General features: G+C 35.3%; 2 protein-coding genes across 4 annotated transcripts in view; one reads left to right on the forward strand and one right to left on the reverse strand.

The window, feature by feature from the left end:
* The window catches only part of usp42 (ubiquitin specific peptidase 42), a 28258-nt gene extending 22813 nt beyond the window's left edge, over window positions 1–5445 (forward strand). Inside the window, exons 16-19 of the mRNA XM_051674617.1 lie at window positions 1412–1617; window positions 2735–2898; window positions 3376–3426; window positions 3516–5445. Of these exons, the coding sequence (XP_051530577.1) occupies window positions 1412–1617; window positions 2735–2898; window positions 3376–3426; window positions 3516–3545 (451 nt within the window). The 3' untranslated portion in view covers window positions 3546–5445. The remainder of the gene's footprint in view (window positions 1–1411; window positions 1618–2734; window positions 2899–3375; window positions 3427–3515) is intronic.
* A 29-nt stretch (window positions 5446–5474) lies between these two features.
* Window positions 5475–18663, reverse strand: part of cyth3a (cytohesin 3a) — a 30451-nt gene continuing 17262 nt past the window's right edge. For 2 of the 3 annotated variants that reach the window (XM_051674639.1, XM_051674640.1), the window contains 7 exons: window positions 15304–15416; window positions 14276–14424; window positions 14081–14192; window positions 13460–13536; window positions 12868–12939; window positions 9661–9815; window positions 5476–6408 (listed from right to left, as the gene is read on the reverse strand). In XM_051674639.1, the coding sequence (XP_051530599.1) occupies window positions 6336–6408; window positions 9661–9815; window positions 12868–12939; window positions 13460–13536; window positions 14081–14192; window positions 14276–14424; window positions 15304–15416 (751 nt within the window). In that variant the 3' untranslated portion in view covers window positions 5476–6335. Of the gene's footprint in view, window positions 6409–9660; window positions 9816–12867; window positions 12940–13459; window positions 13537–14080; window positions 14193–14275; window positions 14425–15303; window positions 15417–18663 lie in introns of all 3 variants that reach the window. The other variant, XM_051674638.1, reaches the window with a different exon arrangement.

An 18663-nucleotide genomic window follows, 5' to 3' on the forward strand; every position in this document is an offset into this window, starting at 1 on the left:
AATAAAAACACACATGGCAGGCATTGTTAGAAAAAGAGGCTGTCAGTTTAAGGAGCCTCCTGTAGGACACTTGCCTGTGATGGACAAATCTGTGTTCCATGTCTCCTAGTGTTTGCAGAGTTGTCAATATGATCTTTCTGTTGCATTGCCATGTCTTCCTATTGTGTTTTTTTTTTTTTCTGGTCTGCGCAAAAAACAAACATACAGTGCAACAAGTGTCATCCGATTAATGAAAAAATGACTTTTGAGCCACTTTTAATAAATCAGTCGAAAAACTCAAGTTATCAGTTTGAACCAGTCTAACGAATGTTTTGCTGAATCCATCAAAGCTTTTAATTAATAGAGCCTATGATTAATATTTTCACCTGCTGTGACATTTACATGCACAAACAATGCATACAGGTCCTTGCAGTACAAAAAATTAGGCTGTTTGTGCACGTGAAGTCCTGCTGATGATGAAATTTATGTCACATACACTGAAGAATACTTTTCGACTGATTTCTGTCTGTCTCATAAAGCGTGTTAACATGCACAATCTTACAACAGTTAATGTCTTGTAAACGCCTCCTTTAACAGGGTAAGTTCATGAACAGTTTAAGCATAAACCAATCAGCATTTTTGCCCATTACCACAATTTTGTGTTGCATATAAACACCTTTACCGGTGTTCTCGTGGCTTATCTGGGGTGTACAAGTGTTGTGCGCACACCTGTTTACATTTTGACTTCAAAAGCAGAGAATAACCTGATTTCAAATCTCGTGGAAACATTTTTTGTTTTTTGCATTGTTGGATTTTTTGAATAAGCAGATTTTTTTTTTTTTTTTGTGATTATATATATATATATATATAGTTATTAGTGTGTCAACTGGTGTTGATGAATTGTGCTTTAGATATCCATAAATTCTATGTGGCGAATGTTTGTGGACACCATATGTGCTGAACGTTTTAATTTCAAAACCATAGGCATCAATTACCCCTTATCTTCAGTAACATTTTCCACTCTTCTGGGAATGCTTTCCACTAGTGAGGTAAGGCACTGATGTTTGGCAAAGGGACCTGGCTCATAGTTGGCATTCCAATTCACCCCAAAGGTATTCAGTGATGTTCAGGTCTGGACTTTGCACTGGCCAGTCAAGTTCTTCCACACTTTATGGACCTCGCTTTGTGCACCGTTGCATTGTCATGCTGGGATAGGCAAGGGCTCTCTCCAAACTGTTGCCACAAAGAAGCACACAATGCCCTAGAATGCCATTGTATGGAGTAGCATTATCCTTTTAATCTTCACTTGAATTAATGGAGTATCTTAACTTATTACAAGGGGGTGTCCACATACTTTTGGACATATAGTGTGTCTGTGACAAGTGAAGTGGAACCAGTAGCTTAATTTATCTTTGTGACTTTCCATCTGTAGACACTCAGACAAGGACCCTTCAGAGTGGAATGATGAGAGCAGCTCAAAGAAACTTAAAAAGAAGAAGAAAAAGAAGAGGAGGTGGGATGAGGAGAGGCGAGAAGAACATGATTCTAGATCTAGGAATGGTACAGAGAGGGGAAGTCATCACCGCAGCTCTGAGTCTCTTCATAATGTAAAGGACCAGCAACTCAATGGACATAAAGGTGCATAATTATATAGTCAAGCTTTTTGATTTTTATATTTGGTATTAACATCTGTCTCAGGTCATCGTACAAGTGGTCAGCACTACATACAGATGTAAATGTGGTCCAGTCTCTCAAACCACATTCGGAGGTCATTCATGTGACCACATCACATTTGTTATGTAACTGCTAATGCATCCCGGACAACAGTGAAGGACCGTCTACTTACCAAACAATCAGCCATTGTCGGTTACATGCAGCTTGAATGAAAACTGTCTGATATATTATTTTGAATAAGACAATTCGTATACAGTACATGCATAAGACTTCACAAGACTTTGTCAGTTTGCCTGACATTAACATGGACTGACACAATCACATGAAGCATGCACATCTGAAGTCCAGTCAATACAGTTTTAAACCCAGAAAATCAAAATGGCCCAAGTTACTAAAACATTTGCAATTTTCCCCTTAATATTAAAAATAATGCATGCAATTATTGTTTTTCATCATATGCAACAAATTTGTTTTAGTATTTTATTAACCTTTGAGATATGATATGAGAAAAGATATGAGAGAACCTGGTCACAATTTATATTAGGTTTCTTTAACTACTATGTACTAAGATTAAAATACATACAATAAAATTTACTTATTGTGTAACTACCAGTTGTTATGCAAAATTCTGACAAGATTTTTATTTGCTGCTACTGAGGTTTAGGTACGGGTAGGTTATGGAGTAGTGGTAGGGTTAGGTTTAGGGGTTAGAGTTAGGTTTTAGGGTAAGCGTTGGGTTAGGTTTAGGGGTAAGGTTAACAATGTAACTACAAATGTAATTAAATACAGGTACTTTTAATGTATGTACAATGCAATGATATTTATGTACATAATAAGTACATTGTAGCAAATGCTTAAGTTCATAGTAGTTAAGGACAACTAATATAAAATGGGGCCTAGAACCTTGCCTGGATGGAGTGCCAGTGGCTGGAATTATTTCCATTTATATGTTAGATTTTAGACAGTTGGAGGGGTTGACCACAATTTGCTTCCCCAAACAACCACAAGTGCACTTTACTACATTCACACATGGATGAAAGAAATTTGAACTTATGTGTGTGAAATGTGCTCTGTTTTTCAGCTAATGGCCTGAACTGTTGCAGTGGAAGTGAACCGGATCTCTGTCGTACTGGGGTGGAGAAAGATGTGAAATACAAAGGCTGTAAACACGCTACTAGTGTGAACAGCTCAAATAGAAATGGAGATGTGGACAATGTCTACCACAGGGTTCTTTCAGATGTTGAAGTGAGTAGACTCACATTTAAGGAAAAGTTATAGGATGAAGCTGTACAGTTCAAGTTTTACAAAAATGCACTATTGCAAGTGTTCAAATTTGTTAAAGTTCAATGTTTAATTTGCCACCAAATCATAAATCTTTGATAGATTACCACCCAGAAAACCATTCATCCCCATGAACACAATTTTTTTGCAATCCTGATGTACTAGTAAATCATTCAAAGATGCTTTCAGTATATATAGGACAAAAGAAAACAAAGGAAATATATGACAATAAATGCATTTACCATATTGTGTACATGGAACATGCATGCATTAAAGTATTATTTTTTCATTGACTTAAATGTGCGACTTTTTTTAGTCTATATATGACCCCACAGGAACAAAACTATGCCACTGTTGTTTTCCTTGTGAGAATGAAATGTGAAATAGTCTCATATAATTCAGAAAAGTTGTCATTGTTCCACAAAATTTTGGTTTTCACAGGCAGTCACAAATCCTCACAAAAGGGAAGGTGATTTCTCCCCTACACCCAAGGTAAGAAAGCTTGTGCAAGTATTTGTTGGTGTATACTCTTTACAAAATAAGCTCACCTCTAATTGCCTTGTGTCCTCTTTTCTTTCAAGACTCTGAAAACCACCCATGCAAACATGTGAAAAAAAATCTACATATACTGAGACCTGACATGGTGCTGAACATTTAGAACATACTGTGTTTTACCACAGAATACATTTTAAAGTTGCATTTTTTTAAGGCAATGGATTTTTTTAGTACACTGTACAGAAATGAACTTTGATCATTTAAAAAAAATTATATATAATATTAATATATGCGATTAAAACAAAAGCCTGGAGCTTAACATCAGAATTGCTGCTCAGACGTAGACTCAGGATTTTCTCACTTGGGAAGATGAGACAAGTGCGCCCTTTAAGGATACAAATCTTGGAATGAGAAGAACATTTATATGCTGCATTAACGGAGAAAGACTGCTTGTCTCTTTGCTTCAAGTTATGATGTCACCATTTTCGCATATCGGTTGAGAGGACTGTCTCAAAAGGAGCTGACTTGGCTATTGCTACATGTGCACTTACATCACCGTTAACCTGGACACACTTGAGGACATAAGATATTTGCTTTTGCTGTCTCTTGTATCTCTTTTTAGCATCTCACTGTATTATTCACATTCTGAATTTCCTCAATCAAACCTATTTAGAATGCAAGTTCATTGTGTCTTTTGTTTTTTTATTTTCGGTGTTTAGTTTTCTTGAATCCACTTTGATTTTAGTCAAGATAATACTGTGAATTTAAGTTGAACTGTACTATCAGTTGTTTGTTTTTTGGTCCTGTATCAGGAGTTCAATAGACCGTTTCTGTAAAGCCACTCATAGACCATGTTCTCTGGACATAAGTTAATGGGGTTTTTTTTTGTTTTTGTTTTTTTTTCTCCCCCAGCAAAAAAGACGGTTATATTCAACTTATTTTACTGTAGCATGTCAAAGTAAATGTGTACAGTGTACAATATGTTGAGTGAGCAGAAACAGCCTTAATGTCTGAAATTGTAATATTTTCTCTCACTATGTTTACAACATTTTGTTGGAGTGATTGAACATGTATGTGATGATGGGATGTGTTTTGCTTTTGTAAAGGGTTGGCTTTCCTTTTTACATATAAAGAACAACTTTGATTTGATTTGTGCAGAAAAATTAACAGTTAATTGATGATGATGTATGGATTCTTCAGGTTTATTATGGGGAAAAGCATGTTTGGTTATAGTAAGGTTACGTTGCATAAGTTAGTCCTCCATTTTTATATTCATGAAAGGCATGTGGAAATCCTTAAGATTGAAAATTGAGAAACATGGGGTGATTAGGTGTCATCGGTATAGCTTTGTTAAGAGAAGTCATGCATTAGGGTGAATTTGTAGGACCTTCTGTCTGGGTGAGAAATAAACCAGGAAACTCTGACTTGGAAATGCCAACTTGAAGGTAAGCAGTATATAGTTGACAGTGGATGATGTTCAAAGATCCAGAGCGATTAGTACTGATTTATGTAAGGATGCTCTGCTTGGCTTGAGCACTTCAGTCACAGCAACGAGCACTTTCATACAAGGGACCAGATTTAAAGGTGGATTAGATGTTGGGGATTGGGGGGGTGGGTGGGGTGATTACATTATGCAAGTGTATGACAATATCTATCTCAAGGAACTTGGAAACAAGGAAGGTATGTTTGAAATGGGTTCATAGTCACAAGTCCTGTTCACACTCGGGAGGCCTGATCAAAGACCTGCTGTCTTGAGGTGCCTGATTGGGAGAAACCTGAGAAAGCTTCATGTACTTCAATGCAGTTCTGCCCCAGAACATCACTCCGGGTCTGGAAAGATGACACCGGCTACCTGTTAAATCCAAAGTGGCTTTCGTTGCATTCAACCATGAGAAATGTGTTTCATTTTTTCATTGCTGTAAAATCTTTACTGAAAAGCTCGAAAGATTACATACTCTGGATGTCTATTTTTATTTTCGAAAATAATTTCAGAAAATAAAAAAATAGCTTTAGTGATTTTATTGTGTTATTAAAAAATCAACAACAATGGGTTCACATAGCAGAATTGCAATATTACATAAATACAACAAAATACATTTACTTATATCAAACAACAATTTAAAAAAACTATACAAAAGGGTGTAGAGTTTGTATTATATCTGAAAAGGTGTTAAATAATAATTGCTAGAACTTAAGAAATGAATAGCTTTTTTAATCATAATATTATTTAAGGACCATGGAAACAAAGCATATAAATAGGATATAAAAAACCTTCGTGATTATTTTCTGTCTTCCAATTAATGTAACCAGTCCTGCTGATTCAGATGACTATGAGATAACATAACTGACCATAAACATTTTAAAACTATTGATGCAATTAATATATTGAACAGTATTTTAATAGCACTGGAAATTCTATTCAGTATGATTCATGCCTTATGCCACATCTGTGTATATATATAAACTGAATGTGAATGGAAATGACGTTACCAGTAGTCTGGTATTTTTTTAATTATATATTTCATATATTCCTTCCTTGGGCCTTATGTAATCATTGCCAGAGCTTAAATCTAGACTTGAACTAAACTGAGAGTTGAGAACATTGCCATGACTAAACCTGAACATTTAGTGATTGTTGAAACAAATGTCTTGTAAAGTTCCTACTGTAAGCGCAACTCCCCATACAGTCCACTGTTTTGTTTTTTGTTTTTTAGAGTAAAACATTTTCAAAGTACATATATCCCTTAGTTTTTGAAAATCTAGTCCTTTTTCCCCTTTACTCTGAGAGCTCTTATGTTTCCAGTTATCTCCTGCAGGCTGCAGATATTCTGTGTGATTAAGAAAGTTTCCATTTGAAGAGTGAGCAGAAGAACCCAAGTTACAGGACTTTCAGGTTCAGATAGCTCTCACTTTTTAGTGGCCACACGTCGCTTCCTTGTAGCCAGCATGTCGTAGAAAGGGTCCCTGCTGATGCTTGCCCTGTAGGACAGCAAAAGTGAAAATGAACTGTAAATTCCCACTGGAAAACCCCCCCCAAAAAACATACTGTACTTATCTAGAAGAATGTCGTGGATCATCCTACAAAACAGGTGCTGTCTGTACTCTTCAAATACGTGTAAAAATAACTGAAGCCAAATTTACTCTCTGTTATTAGACATTTTTCTAAACAAATCAACAAAAATCCAGTATGTTTATTTTATCTTTTTTTTTTCATCATGAGGATCTTTTTTGCATGCCCCCACCACTGTATTTCCGTCTTCTCCTTTCTATATTAGCAAATATACACTACCGTTCAAAAGTTTAGGGTCACTTACTCATCCTTTATTTATTTATTTATTATTTTTTCACATTTTAGAATAATAGTAAAGTCATCAAAACTATGGAATAACATAAATGGAACTATGGGAATTATGTTGTGACTAAACAAAATCCAAAATAAATCAAAACTGTTATATTTTAGCATCTTCAAAGTAGTCACCCTTTGCCTAGAATGTACTCTTGACATTTTCTCAACCAACTTCTTGAGGTATCACCCTGGGATGCTTTTTAAACAGTATTGAAAGAGTTCCCATCTATGTTGGGCACTTATTGGCTGCTTTTCTTTATTATTTGGTCCAAGTCATCAATTAAATAAATTAATATGGTGGCACAATTATATTTTTGTCTATAAAACTAATTTCAAACATTTAAGCATACGCTTTCAGATCAAAAGATTTTTGAGATCATGAGAAACATTTCAGTCAAGTGTTTCAAAACTTTTGACCGGTAGTGTATATATTTAAATGAATACAAAAAAGGCCTAAATTTAAATAAAAGCTTTATTCTTTATTCTCTCTATATATTAATATAGATTTTAGTTGATGTATTACTAAAAAGACTTACAGTTCATCATCCTTTAAAGAAGTACATTTCTTAAAGTGATAATTCACCCAAAAATGCAGTGAATTTTTTCACTTTCTTCTGCAGAACACAAAGAGTTTTAGAAAGATTTCTCAGCTCTTTTGGTCCATGCAATGCAAGTGAATGAGTGCCAATATTCTGAAATTCTAAAAATCACATGAGTCAGCATAAAAGTAATCCACAAAATTCCAGTGGTTAAATCCATATCTTCAGAAGCGAAATGAAAGGTGTGGGTGAGAATCACATTCTTCTTCTTGTGTTTTTGATGATTCACGTTCTTCATGCATATGTCCCCTACTGGGCAGGGAGACGAATTTATAGCAAAAAAGGACTTAAATATTGATCTGTTTCTCACCCACACCTATCATATCATTTCTGAAAATATGGATTTAACCACTGGAGTCATATGGATTACTTTTATGCTGCTTTTATGTGCTTTTTGGAACGTCCAAATTTTGGCACCCATTTACTTGCATTGTATGGACCTACAGAGCTGAGATATTCTTCTAAAAATCTTCATTTGTGTTCAGCAGAAGAAAGAAAGTCATACACATCTGGGATAGCATGAGGGTGAGTAAATGATGAGAGAATTTTCATTTTTGGGTGAACTATCCTTTTAAGTACAAGCTGAAGTCTTTCCCATTTTATCACTTTATCTTGTATTTTATCGTTTTCAGTAGGGGGCGATCTTAAAATGTCAACCCTGTTTCATGATTCTGAATAGTCAACTACAGATCATTTAAAAAAGTGGATATTTGTATAATTATCAGCATAAGAAGCACTGTATTATTTTTTTATTTTCAGATGGCACAGTGCAATTTATTAACACATTAAAAATATTACAAAAATGTCCTTTAAAAATCTTTGGCTTTTTTCATTTTGAAAAAAAAAAAAAAAAACATTTCAAAACCCTTATTTACAAAAAATACAATGATATATAAAATAGAAACCATTATTTTCTGGAAACAATGATCATTAAAGGAATGGTTCACCTAAAAATGATCATTCTTTCATCATTTACTCACCCTCATGTCATCTCAAGCTTGTTTGATTTTCTTTCTTTCACAGAACACAAATGAGGATATTTTCATTAAGCTTTCATAAAGCATAAAAGTAATTCATAAGACTCCAATGGTTTAATCCATGTCTTCTGAACCGATTTAATCAGTTTTGGGTGAGAACAGACCAAAATGTAACATTCTTAACTGTACATCAGTCTCCTTGGCGATCATGATTTCAAGCGTGATTACACTTCCTAGTGCTTGCCACAAACGCAGAGCACTAGATGGCGTTAGGAAGTGTAATCAGGCTTAAAATTATGACTGTCAAGAAGATGCAGATGTAAATATTTATAGTGGAAAAAAAAGATTTTGCCTCATCCAAAACTGATTGGATTGGTTCAGAAGACATGGATTAAACCACTGGTGTCATATGGATTACTTTTATGCTGCCTTTAGGTGCTTTTTGGAGCTTGACAATTTGGTCACCATTCACTTGCATTGTATGGACAAACCAACATCATATCTCCATTAAAATATCTTTGTGTTTCGTGGAAGAAAGAAAGTCATACAAGCTTGAGATGACATAAGGGTGAGTAAATGATGAGACAGTTATCATTTTTGGGTGAACAATTCCTTTAAGGAATTATAGGATTCCAAAAACCTGTAAATAAAGAGTGACACTGTTTTATTATTATTTTTTTATTATTATTATTTTATTATTATTACAGTTGCATGGGACATGCTAAGGCAGCTTTTCCTGCATTTTTCCTGCTTTTCACTGACCACAGAACAGACTGACACTATTCCAGTTGAGTCAGAGTACATGTGTTAACTAGACACTTAAATACCTCTATGCTGCAATACTATGTGAGATTTGGGATTTCTTCAATATGTTATTACAATATCATGATGAGAAATGCAGTATTTCTGTAGCAAAAAAATCAGTTTTAGGCCATGCATGATAAAGCCAAAGCCATGACCAAACAGTGAAAGACCTAGTGGTTTATGTGACCCTTTCTCTACTGATAAATGCTGATTTATACTCAAGAAATCCCATTTAACCTTGAGAGCACTTGGGTCATTGCGACTCCATTAATCTTGTCAGCCCAATAGTGTGAGGAAGTGATTCTCAGTCGCTTTATGTGTATGCACTACAGTCACGGTCTGAAACACTTGAAACACTACCATTGAGCTTCATCTTATCACCGCAATGGCGATCTTCCATGATAAGTTAAGTCAATGCTGCTGTGGGTGTGTGTATATGACCTAAAGCTGACACACATTGGTTAGCCGAGAGGAGATAATGAAGGCTGACACAATGATGCCTTACTTGATGGATTTGATCCACTCTTCCTTCTCCTCCGGCGTGGGGGCTGATATTCTGTACACCACGTGATTACCTTCCACCACCTTCCCGTCTGCCTCCGTCTTGCATGCTTTAATTACCTGCCCCTTGTGACTGGGGTTGTACAGCTCAAAGCAGTTCTGAAAGGTCAAAGCATGAAATGGTCACTCTTAATTCTTTATTTTATCAGCGACAAACTTTTAAGCAATAGTTTACCCAAAAATGAAAATTCTCTCTTGATTTACTCACCTTAATGCCATCCCAGATGTGTATGACTTTCATTTATCTGCAGAACACAAATTAAGATTTTTTAGAAGAATATCTCAGCTCTGTTGGTCCATTCAATGCAAGTGAATGGTGGCCAGAAATTTGAAGCTCTAAAAGCACATAAAGGCAGCATAAAATTAATCCATATGACTCCAGTGGTTTAATCCATGTCTTCAGAAGCGATATGAAAGTTATGGGTGAGAAACAGATCAATATTTAAGTCATTTCTTACTGTAAATCTGATATGCCACGGAGAATAGCGTGAAGCCTCCACACACGCTACGTCTCCACAGTTACTCGCTCAACAAGCCACATGATAAGATATGCGGATTGACGGTCTCAGACGCGGAGGCAACTGAGATTCTTCCTCCACCACCCAGATTGAGGTGAGTTACTACGCCACCATGAGGACTTAGAGCACATTGAGAATTCCAAATTGGGGAGAAAAGGGGCGAAAAAAATACTGGTTTAAAAAATCATTTAAATATTGATCTGTTTCACACAAAACCCACTGGAGTTGCATGGATTACTTTTATGCTGCCTTTATGTGCTTTTTGGAGCTTCAAAGTTCTGGACACCATTCACTGGAACTGAACGGACCTACAAACCTGAGATATTCATCAAAAAAACATTGTGTTCAGCAGAAGAAAGAAAGTCATACACATCTGGGATGGCATGAGGGTGAGCAAATGATGAGAGAATCATTTTTGGGTGAACTATTCCTTTAAGGCAGTGGTTCTCAACTGGTTTTGCTTCATGACCCAGATTCAGTGGCGACCCCAACACAGTACCACAATGGTTTATCGGAGAAAAGTAAATTAAAAAAAGACTTGTATGATAAAAAAAAAAGAATAAATATGATAGTTAAACAGGAAACTTCTTTTTGTGCATGAGATTGAAAACGACATTAAAGTTAAACTCTTCCAGTTCTTGAACCATTTGGTCTACAAACACAAACTTGGGCTTGTTTGAAAGTAGACACTTAGACATTTGTTATCCAAGAGTAAAAATTTTTAGTATAAAAAAATGTGTTAGAACTATTCAAATATTTTGAATAGTGACCGCAAATATTATTTATAAAATATTTTTTATTTTTAAATATGCAAGACTATGCGCAGTGCCCCAAATACACATCTGATACAAAGCCACATGTCTGACACAGGTCTGACACAATTTTGAAGTCGATATGATCAAAACTCTTTGTTCCATTATGATTTATGTAAGTGTACTTCCAAAAAAAGGTCACTTGGGGGCGCCAAAACCAAATGTTGAAAGTGGTTCAAAACACACAATTTGTTTATATTTCAATGTAAAAATACCACACAAACCAAAATATACATAAAGATATAATTTTTTTTATTATTTGGGAATATATTATAATGCATTCCTTATATATTTATGCATTTTATAAACAATGTGAAAAGAACATTACAATTTGAGATGTTGCAATGGAAATAAACTTTTACTTACAATAAAGATGCTTCTGCTCATTTTTTACCCATACAAGTGTAAATTGACAGTCATTTTTCAGAGCTTTTGCTCTGCCATTCACCCAGGGTCTTTAGCCACTGCCTCAAGACTCACTTTCCCCAGCTTTGATTACCGTCAGTGAAGCCTGGAACACACCTGTCCCAATGCAAATTGAACGAGAAGCAGTGGAAAAAAATGACTAATTCAATGCCCCTGGATGTGCAGTTGAACACGGGGTTTGATGAAAAAACGCAGTCGGGAGGAGCGGTTCCTCCAGGCCCACGGTGAAGGCAACTGAAGCCGAGGAGGGTGGCGCCTCTCGGCTTGAGGCAGAGGCTAAGGGCCCTGGGTGAACGGCAAAGAAAATCAGTGAAAAACGTACTAAGTCAATTAGGAGCGCGTGTGCTCCAGGGTCTAACTCATGGTGAATGAAGCCGTGGAGGGTGGCTCATCTCGGTTTAAATGACATGTCCGAGCCCCCTAGATGTGCAATTGAACGGGGTTTGATGAAAAAATGCAGTCGGGGGCGTGTTCTCCATACCCTTAGCGATGGTGACTGAAGCTGAGGGGGGTGGATCAGATCGCGGGTCCAAAAGTCAAGTTGTTTGTCAACAGTACAGCAGTAACACGCTATAACTGCACAACGTGCGTAAAAGTGCAAACACAAACAAACACAGTCCACAGTTTTCCACTCCAAACCTTCACGAATCGGCATCAGGGATATAAACAACCCTTATATCATTGTTTTCATCTTTTCATTGGCTACACGACCCATCAGTCAAAAATGATCTAGCTTTTCATTGGCCGGCTTTATCCAGAGACAAACATGGATGACACAAATCTTTACATCACTCGCATTTTGAGTGACTATCCAATCACAACTGCACAGAAAATTTTGAGGGAGGGCTCATTTTGTTCGTAAGACCCTCCCAAATATCATGTTTGGGTGTTTTGCTACTGAAACACTACATTGAGTGCAAGATTTTGCAGAGAATGGACATGAATGATAACATGTTGAATATGTAAAATCTGAACAAAGACAGATTGAGCAATAGTTCTTCATATTTGTACATATTTGGACTAAAATCTCTAATGGATTTTATTTACTGGACTCTTGCAAAGAAAAGCATGCTGAAGTTTGGAGGACTGTGCTCATTTGTGTTTGGCTGGAAGACAATAAAGGTCAGAACTTCCGGTTTCATTTTCCGTGTTTTGATTTTCACTCTTGACACGTTTAATAAAATCTTATTTTTGTAACTTTGTGATCGTCAAAATCGCTTTAAAATATCAAATTTTGAGACCCAGGTCTTTCAAATTATATATTGGATGTCAAAATTAGATTACAATTTCACAGTTTAAACATGCATTAAACATAAATTACATGTAAATAAATACGCTAGTGGGTCATTTCTGAACCACCGGTCGTTAAGAGGTTAAGCTGTAAGAGGAACTCACTGGTTTCCTTGGTTCCTCCACTTCTCGTATACTAAGATTCTCCAGTGGAATGATCCCCCGCGGCTCCTTGTCCTGTGAACACATGAGTGATAGTCCCTTAATCCCCATTTAAAGCTCGGTTTATTTGTTTATTAAAGCAATTAGTTCAAGGACTTATGTTCCCCCAAATGTGAGGTGGAGGATGGGGACTTAAAAAAGCACAATTAAAAAAGTGAGGGAACTGACTGCGTGCACATTAAGCAACAGCTGTCCCTTGGTCTAAATCTGGCACACAACCAAGGGGAAAAAATTCACTATTTCCTTCCACTTTGCTGATGTGATGACATAGCGGGGAGATGATTGCCTTGGTTGTTTTGTTCTTTAGTCTGGTCTGGATTTAGACTAGCCACATGTTCAGTTCTAAACCCCAGATGTTGCTCTTACTATCTGAACAAACCACTTTTATCTCTCTCTGACTTTCTATCTTTGTCATTCTTACTCTTGTCCTCATCTGGTGGTTTGAACATCTATCATACTATCTTTCACATTCATAAATCATACGATCAGGTCATTAAATTCTAAATAAAGGACACATTTGAGCAGTTCTACTTACTGTTGTGTATTCAAAGTAATACAGACAATTATCAGTTAAAATGAACCACCTCCTCTTCCAGGTCTTCACTCTTCCTCCTGTAAGTTAAAACACAAATACATGAGTAAATAACAGTGATTATCTGTGAGATACTGGCTAATACCAGAGTTATTAAATCCATCTATAATGATGATGATGATGATGATGATGATGATATATATAGTATATATACAGTATATATATATATAGAGAGAGAGAGAGCATATATATATAAAGTAGATAGACAGATAGATAGATAGATAGATAGATAGATAGATATTTAATCACAGACAGACGGACGGACGGACGGAGGGACGGATAGATATTCAATCACAGATAGATGATTAAAGGTGATTTAATCACAGACAGACAGACAGACAGAGAGATAGATAGATAGATAGATAGATAGATAGATAGATAGATAGATAGACAGATACATAGATAGATAGATAGATAGATATTTAATCACAGACAGACAGAGAGAGAGATAGATATCTATTCAATCACAGACTGACAGACTGACAGACAGACATACAGATAGATAGATAGATTGATAGATAGATAGATAGACAGAGAGACAGTCAGACAGACAGACAGACAAACCTAGCTTTAGCAGCCATCCCTCTCTGTCTGGATTAAAGAATGTATGAGTAAGATCATTTCCATCGTCTTCAGGAATTTTGAAAGGCTCATTCTTAATGCTCTCATATAAATTCTGTTGGAGGAAAAAAGATTATGTAAATGAGTGTTCTATTGTTACATACTTCCTCAACCACAGTGTAAGGCAGTAAGACTTACTCTGAGCAGCTCCTCAGGCAGGTCACCTCCCTCATTGATGCCCCGGTTCATTATGATAAACCTTTCCACTGTAGGCTTGTCTCTGACATTAGGGTTATGTAGGCTGGTGTTGAGCATGATGACAGAGAACGAGAGAACGTAGCATGTGTCTGTCAAGAGAGGAAACACATATCAGTTGGTCAAAAATGATTTTTTATTTTTGGGTGCACTATCCCTTTAAATAGTAAACTTAAAATTGAGTAGTAAATTAAATGGAGCATGCATATTAAGATAAGATCAACATGCATTCTTTTTTCTCATATTAATTTTCCAAAATGATTAACAGCATTGAGTATGATGCAACACTTTCATTCCATTTTTAATTCTGGATCTTTTTAGCACTTTTTAGAATCTTAATGCTTTGGACATTTGCAAAAAATTTGTATGAATAAATAATCATTCCCCTACGCCTCATCTTAGCGCAGTGTCTTTAGTCCATTTCTAGTGCACTGCATTTTATACTGTCTCAACAGTTTATGTGCCAATATCTGCACTGTTTATCCCTGCAGTTATAGAGCAATTCTCTCACTAAAACACATTCTCTACAGAGACTCAGAGGCTTTACTAATCTGTAATTTAAGCTCATCTCACAGAGCATGCAGACTATACAATTTGAATGCCATGTATGAGATTTCAAAGTATTTAGGGAATCGTTTCTAAACAAAATTGCAAAAATAATGTCTGTTTTCAAACAGGTTTTCAAACTCTCCCCACATCTTTCATTGGCTGAACAAACAGACAGACCCTCCCCAAACTCATGACATTGATTGAGCTAATGTTGCTGTGTCAGGCTGGTAGATATGCTCAAACAAACAGAGCAATGGTTTGATAGCATCACAGGGCCATAGTGTTTACACTTTTCAGGGAAATCAGCCTATGAATGGCTTACTTATAGTTGTCTCTGCATATTAAGATGGGATAGGAGGGAATATTGTAATATCAAAAAAATAATTCAGGTTGAATACAGATTAACTACTGATTAGTTTTACCTGTGGACTGAAAGACACCTGGGTTACATTGGCAATATCGAGCAGCAAAGGCCTCCATCATACGATCAATCTTTTGTGCTTCACCCGGGAGTCTGAAACTCCACAAAAACTGCCTGTCAGGGAGAGATGGCACTGAAACTTCAGATTAAATGGATATCTGATCGGCCTCTGTCTCAGGAAATTACATGAAAATACAGTGGAGTCCAAAAATTGAAGACCACTTGTGAAAATGCTTCTAATTTGCATAGTTTTCTTTTTCTTTTATTGCAAATTATACTATAAACATAACAAGTTGAGTGAAAAGTTGAATCAAATGAACATTTCAGAATTTCTAAGTATTTGTTATGTCTCCCTTTTGCTTCACCCTTAACTGGCACCGTCCCTTATTTGGGGCGTTTTTCTGTTTTTTGCTTTTCTTAATGTTTATTGGACTATATACTATATATAAACCTTGTATCGTTTGAAAGCACTAAGTCTCTAGTTTCGAAATGCCCACTGTTTTGCAATTGGAATGACGAAATTACAGTAATGCATTAATTAATGCCAAAAGTGCACACCAAAAAAATAAAAATCTCATAATGGAAACAAGGACATTTATTATGAAATCGCGATGCACAGATGTACAATCATCCAATGATCGGGCTTGCTTTGTATCACAAGAGGTTCATAACATAACATCCATCAAGAGATTTTGTCCAAAAGTACTGAGAATATAAAGAAATATCAACAGATTCTCCATGGTTGATGTTTCATGTTTGCAAAGAGCATTATGATGCATGTTCAAATGTTATTTCTTTGCCATGTTTCCTTTGTACAGGGTTCATACAGATGCTTCAAAGTTAAATTCAAGGACTTTCAAGGACTTTTCTTGCACATTTTTATTTGTTTTCAAGGACTATGCTCGAGATGTCATTAAAACAAATTATTTTTGTTAATTTTAAATACAAATATTTTAACCATTTAGTTAATTTATTTTTAAAAACACCACTTATTACAAGCACAGCAATGAGCATCTTTATCTACATATTCTCACAGTAACAATTCTTGGTTCATTCATGACAAAATTGATGTGCAATTGTAGTGTGCTCCCTTAAAATGCACTTCGCTTTCCAACAAAAGTGAATAACTGGGTCTGTAAACAGTAGTCCATATGACTCGTGCTGTGTTCCATGTTTTCTAAAGTCACACAACAGATTTATGTGAGGAACTGACTGAAATTTCAAATGGGTCATTCTCAAAAGTTTAGATTTTCCAACTTACAAAATATTGAAATTTTCCATTTAGTTCAGTTTTTGCCTATAAAAACGCTGAGGGTAAACATTTTGTAACATGTTGACATTAATTTTTATTCATAAAGGACAACTTGGCTGTTGTTCTGTCTTTTATTATTTAATTTTGTTTCACGAACGAAGCAAGTTAACACTAAGTTAACACTAACGAGGGTTAAATGGGTTACAACACCACATTTTGAGGGTTCAATGGGGTACAACACCAAATATTTTTTTGTGAAAATATTAGTTAAAATGTGAATATCTTTTTAACATGCTGGGAAAAATCACTATATGCATATTTAAGCAGCCTCTGAACTTATTTGAAATTATTTTCTACAACTTCTTGTATTTAAAAAAATGTTAAAACATAAAAAATTTAAAAAAGGGTTTTAACATTGATAAAACCAATAACATGAAATCAAGGGACAAACATTCTTTTTGAAATTATTAAAATTATTAATAATAATTTTGTTTTGCTTTTTTGCACACATGTTTGGCCTTGCACTAATGCTTTTATTAAAAATAAGTACAAAATAAATACACAAATAACTTTACATGTCATAGAAGTGGTGTACCAGATGAAGGGAACAAGGATTTTTTTTCAGGCAATTAACAATTTCATATATAATTTTTATTTTATTTTATATAATTTTTTTTTATTATTTTTTTTTATTTTTTTGCTATTTGAAAGCTTTTTCATGACAAAAAAAGTCAAGGGACATGTTTGTCAACATATTTTGATATTGACCAAATGTTGTCAGAAATAACCTATTTTGTGAGACAAATCTGTCTTTACATAAGGGGGTGCTAGACGGCTCACAAAACTGAATCCTCCATTGATCTGCATTCAAATCATTCAAAACGCTTTACATCTCATACAATTTTTTCACTCTGGAGAGTAAATTGTAATTAAAACTGATAGCTGCAACATACTTGTTAAATCCACAACAGCAGTATCTATAAAATATATATTTTTAAAATCCTCCAGTAACACTTGATTGTGATTGGCCCATTCTGAACAGCGCTGCCAAAAGTAACAGGTGCCATGTGACAGCGCCGTCTATGCGCTGCCTGCTTCAGCAGTGGTCTAGTGGTCTGTCGTCATGTTTTTCCAAAAATAAATACATACATTTAATTTATTAAATGATTTAAGCAACATGTTTTAAGATTTTCTATAATTCAAGAAATTTTTAAGCACTTCTTGGTAAAAAATTGCTATTTTCAAGGGTTTTCCAGGACTTAAATTTGAAAAAGCCAAATTCAAGTACTTCAAGCACCTTGTACAACCCTGTTGGTATAACAGCCCAGCGACATGTTTGTAGTCTTTTGAACAAGGGTTTTGTAGTTTCTGAACAGGGACAGTCCACTTCAAAATGTTTTGTCCAATGATGGTAAGCGTGTCTTTCAGAAAAGCCAGTGAGCACCGGGGCAGTTTGGAACGCCCTTTCTGAAAACATACAGCCAATGAAAAGGCGTTTTATTTCAGTTGTTTTCAGCCATCAGACTCCGCTCAAGATCGGTAAGTTTATACATATATATATATATATATATATATATATATATTTTTTTTTTTTTCAATCTTTACTAATATAATGTTAGTATCTGATCAATTTGAATAGTTTGATAAAAAAATTAAAAATAGGAGATAAGTACTGGCAAATTGTTATTGCTGGGGAAAATAGCTGTAAGACTGTCACTATACATTTTTATAGAGACAATCATTGATTTCTGTCAGATTCATTTAGGTAAAGCCATCTTAATCAAACTATTGTAATACATTCTTTCTTTTTTTTAATTTTTTTTTTATGTGCAAAAGGCCTCCAGTTGATACTTTTGATAAGGACTGGACTTTTGATAATAGAGCTTGGATGTCACCAAGTGGCCTTTTTTGGTACTGTGTCTAAACAAAATGTCAGTGCAACCTCATATTTTGTTAAATCAAGCTCAAATTTGAAACATAACTTGATTAGACTTATGGCTTTGACTTTCTGGCAGTTTTAGGGTGACCAGGCACAGCTTATATATATATTTTTATAAAGAAAAAAATGTAACCCCTAAGTATCTTCTTTCAAACAAGACCAAGATTAGG

This window comes from Myxocyprinus asiaticus, chromosome 36, assembly GCF_019703515.2.
Source record: "Myxocyprinus asiaticus isolate MX2 ecotype Aquarium Trade chromosome 36, UBuf_Myxa_2, whole genome shotgun sequence".
Taxonomy (NCBI): domain Eukaryota; kingdom Metazoa; phylum Chordata; class Actinopteri; order Cypriniformes; family Catostomidae; genus Myxocyprinus; species Myxocyprinus asiaticus.